Below are 4,262 nucleotides of genomic sequence, written 5' to 3' on the forward strand. Positions count from 1 at the left end.
GAGTACTTATATCTCTCTTCTAGCCTGTGAGATTCACGAAGATCCTATCTATATCTGTAGACCTTTACAGTATTGGGTGCATGGCAGTGGTGCTCTAGGTAAATGTTTAAAAGCAAGTTCTCTAAAAGAGAAGTAAAAAGGCTTGACTTGTGGCATTTTCAATTTTTATGGTTTAAATACATTCATCATGGCCAATTTAAGCCAATGACTTCACTGAATGCGGAATTGGGAAAAGATACACAGTTGTTACAGCACCTGACAAGTATAGTAAGCTACTCAAGAACATATATAATAATAAAATGAAGTAAATTACAGCATGATGAATTTTGAGTATTATCTTTGTTTTTATTTTAATCTAATCTATTTAAGTGTACATAAGCTAATTTTTAATAATGGTTCTGTTTAGAATACAGTTTAATACTTCTTGAAAGTTTAACAACCGGCTCCCACAATTGGCTCCAGCACACATCATTTCACAGTAAGTATATAATAAATATTGGTTGGATGGATGAATGAGTTAATACATCTATAGATAGTATATTGAATTGTATTCAGCTGTATCTGGTCATTTTTTTTTTCATATATTAGTACTCAATTTAAAAATAAAGTGTTTATTTTCATTTAAAGATAGGATATACTAAATTTGAGCATTAGCTTTACTGTTTATGAGGCATGACAAACACATTTTAAAGAATTTAAATTTGGTTTTAATTACTTTAGTTTCAATTATTATTTTGAAATTTAATTTTTTTAACTATTGTTGACCTTGGTGGAAATTATGCTGAGTCAGCAGATAGTCAATATATTTAACTACTTTATATGAAATGTACAGAAGTAGGTTAAATATGAACCAAGCATCACTAATATGCTATTATCTTGATTTGGGAATTGTTCCACAGTAACGGTACATGAATAATAATGTATAAATCACTACTATATTATTGTAAAGTATTAACATGCTAATCTTTGAAATTGAAAATTAATATATCGCCTGAGAATATTTATTGATAAGGTTAATAAAACTATTTTAAAAATATTGATAAGGAGACATCCTATATTAGAGTACCTAAGGTATTTCAAGTTGGTTCTCTCCATTGTCCTTTTTAGCATAAAACACCTAAGTACCATGTCCTACAAGTTTCCTGGCAACCTTACAGATTCCCACTAGATCCAAACCACAATGAACACCTCAGTAAGTCAAGTAACCTTGACACTACTGAAATCTTTTAGACATTATTCCGAATTTAAAAGGTTAATTTCAAGGTGGGGTGGGGGAAGAAAAAATTCCAAAAGCAAGGTGACACACAACAACGTTAGATAAAATATCTGCCTAGAAAGGTTTTTAAAAAGTTTTCTAAAGTCAATTAGGTTTTTCTTAGTTGCTAATAAAATCCAATATTGGCAGAAGAGTTAACACTATTCAGTGAGGTGTGGATGGTACACATCCAAGTATGTGTGGGTCATAGACATTAAATGGCAGGGATTATGGAGCAGAAGGAAAAGGATTTTACAGAAGGGCAAATAGACTATGAATTACATTTGTTAAATTAACAAGAAATATCAGACAAATGGAGTGAACATCTATACTGTATTTATAAATAAAACAATCTGATTTTCCTGAAGCAGATTAGATGCCAAATGCAGGATTTTTTTCATTAACTTATAGAAATTAAATAAACATATCCAGTTTATACTGCCATGGCTTCAAAAGCATAAAATCTATGTAGGCATTTTTGCAACCACGCCTATCAATTTTGGTTTGGATCAAAATCCAGAGCCACAATCAGTGAAAGTTATCCCTGATAGCTGTAATAAAAACCTAGCCTTCCCAGGCACCACCAAATTCATGATTTACTTACACACTTCCTGTGGTCGAGCTGCTATCAGTGAGGAAAGACCCATTAGTCCTTTCCATCTGGGCCAGTCTGAAAGATGGAAATAAGGAGGTTACATAATGCGGCCACATGAGGCACAGTCAACTGGATGCTCATCCTCAGTCATCCTTAAACTGTAATAATTCTCACAAGATACAGAAAGGTCCAAATCACCTAACAAAATTGTGACATTAAAACAATATTGAATGTTGAGTTACATTTCTATCACCACTGCCTTAAGGTCTGTGGGCCTTTATCTTACACCATGTTATACTGCCTCCTAATTAACCTTGCCTCCTAATAGATTTCCCAGACCCTCGTGTCGGTCTTCATTCTCACACAAACATCTATGTTCCTCTCATGTTTAAATACTCTCCATGACTCCCTATTACATGACGACATAACCCAAGTCCTTAGCAAGTGAGCCCTTCATTATCATTCTTGAGCTCTGTCCCTCCACAGCTCATCCTTGACCTTCTCCCTACCTGTAGTTCTTCAAACAAGCCATGTTCTTTCCTAGCTCAATGCTTTTGAGTATGTTCTTCCATTAGTCCAAGCCTGCATTTTCTCAGAAGCTCTATTTGGCGAAGACCCAGCTCAAATGTTACTATTTTTATGATGCTTGAACTAACCTTTTTAAGCACAGCTAGTTACTAGCACCACAGACACCTAATATACACTTCTTTTCTGAAAGTTTCTATGTAACATCAAGACCAGCATTATACTCTATATTTTGGGGGGACTCTAAATTAAACGCCTGTAATAAAACATTGGCATACATTTAATTACAAATTACATATTGTACATATTGTAACTCATATGTGCATCATCTCCTAAGAACACTTTCAATCCTTACTTTCATTCAATGAAACAGGATTATACTGCCTACATCCTGTTTGGATTCTCATGAGCTCACTAATCACATGCTATTTAGTTACTCTTTACACTCTTTATAGAATGTGTAGCAGGTGTTTGATAAAGTGCAAATTATGACATGGAAAGATGAGAGAGCCCAGATTCCAAATATAATGGAATCACGACTCCTGCAAAATGGCATCCCTTCAGTCAAGGCAAATTAATGGTATTGGATTAATGGCAGGGCAGCTGAGGGCTCCTATCAGAGCTTCTTACCGTGTGGCATACTGTTCTATTCTTGAATGGGTATCGTCATGAAACAGCTGAGGAGACTGTGAAGGGCTATAAGGGAAAACAAACAAACAAACAGTTTTATACCCACATATTGATAGACGTTCCTATTAAAAATGTTAGCTTAGTTAAATAATGAATTTGCCATGCAAAGAAACTGCTAGGATTGTTCCCCGGGAGAAAGATTATTATTTTAGTACAAGAGTTTAGTAATTATCCCCATGCTAATAAAACCGATCAGAACAGCCTCTTCTGCATATGGAGCTATAAATACTCACTCATAGTGCTCTGGCCACATACTGATGAGTGTGATAGGACTGCAGAGAGGGGAGAGGGAAACAAAAGTCACAGAACACTTTATTGTAAGTCAAGACAAAAGCAGTCGAGGTTGCGGCGGGGTGGGTGATGCTGGGGGACCATTCTCAATTGTCTTTCTCTGCTATCTTAGGTTGCACTGAGGTCTACCATGGGGAAATCAAAAGTAACAGAAATCACTGTTTATTCTTGAGAAGATGCTGATATTCAAATGCCTGCAGAGGCCTTTTCACAGATGTTACAAGATTATTTGTTGCAGGACAGTAAACACATTTTGAAATAGTCTTATTGAAAAAAGAAACAGAATGCTCCAAAAGAGTTCAAAATTATGGGAAAAAAATTAAAGATAATATTCCATAATATACTAAGGGGAGATGCAATCATATTTTTGTTTTTTCCTAGAGAAGAAAGGTAAACCTGCTCAGAAAGGTAAAGTTAAATATCAAAGGCTATATTATGTCTTAATGGCAAAGTTGCAATAAAATGAGACTTTTTTGATTCTTTATCCAAATCCTTACTTTCATTCAATGAAACGGGATTATACATTCTTTAAATGTAAACACTACAGTCTAGGCATACGGATCTCAACCTTATAGATAAACATCAAAAAAAAAGATGCAACCTAGATATCTCTCCTGACCAAAATTTCCACATTATTAATAAAACTGAAAGCAACTTTTCTTGATCATGATACATTTTCTTCAAACAAAATTTTATCCACAAGTTCTATCTATGAAACTGATAAATTCATTCTGCTTGAACCAGGGTTTGGGTCTGGAGCTTAATCATTCAGTATTATTCCTGGCCCTGAGGGTACCTTCCACAATCACAACACTGCCTAGAAATCCCCATGTCTCCATGAAATATTTTTTGAAAACAACTGATACTAATAAAAGCTAGCTCAAACCTTAACCTTTTTGTTTGGAG

The 4,262-nt window shown here is 34.6% G+C and overlaps 1 protein-coding gene across 10 annotated transcripts in view; it reads right to left on the reverse strand.

The window, feature by feature from the left end:
• The window catches only part of UTRN (utrophin), a 446,938-nt gene that overhangs the window by 17,880 nt on the left and 424,796 nt on the right, over positions 1–4,262 (reverse strand). For all 10 annotated transcript variants that reach the window (XM_025049288.1, XM_015592099.1, XM_015592098.1 and 7 more), the window contains 3 exons: positions 3,299–3,337; positions 3,006–3,071; positions 1,860–1,925 (listed from right to left, as the gene is read on the reverse strand). In XM_025049288.1, coding sequence (XP_024905056.1) covers positions 1,860–1,925; positions 3,006–3,071; positions 3,299–3,337 — 171 coding nt within the window. The remainder of the gene's footprint in view (positions 1–1,859; positions 1,926–3,005; positions 3,072–3,298; positions 3,338–4,262) is intronic.

This window comes from Pteropus alecto, unplaced genomic scaffold, assembly GCF_000325575.1.
Source record: "Pteropus alecto unplaced genomic scaffold, ASM32557v1 scaffold185, whole genome shotgun sequence".
Classification (NCBI taxonomy): domain Eukaryota; kingdom Metazoa; phylum Chordata; class Mammalia; order Chiroptera; family Pteropodidae; genus Pteropus; species Pteropus alecto.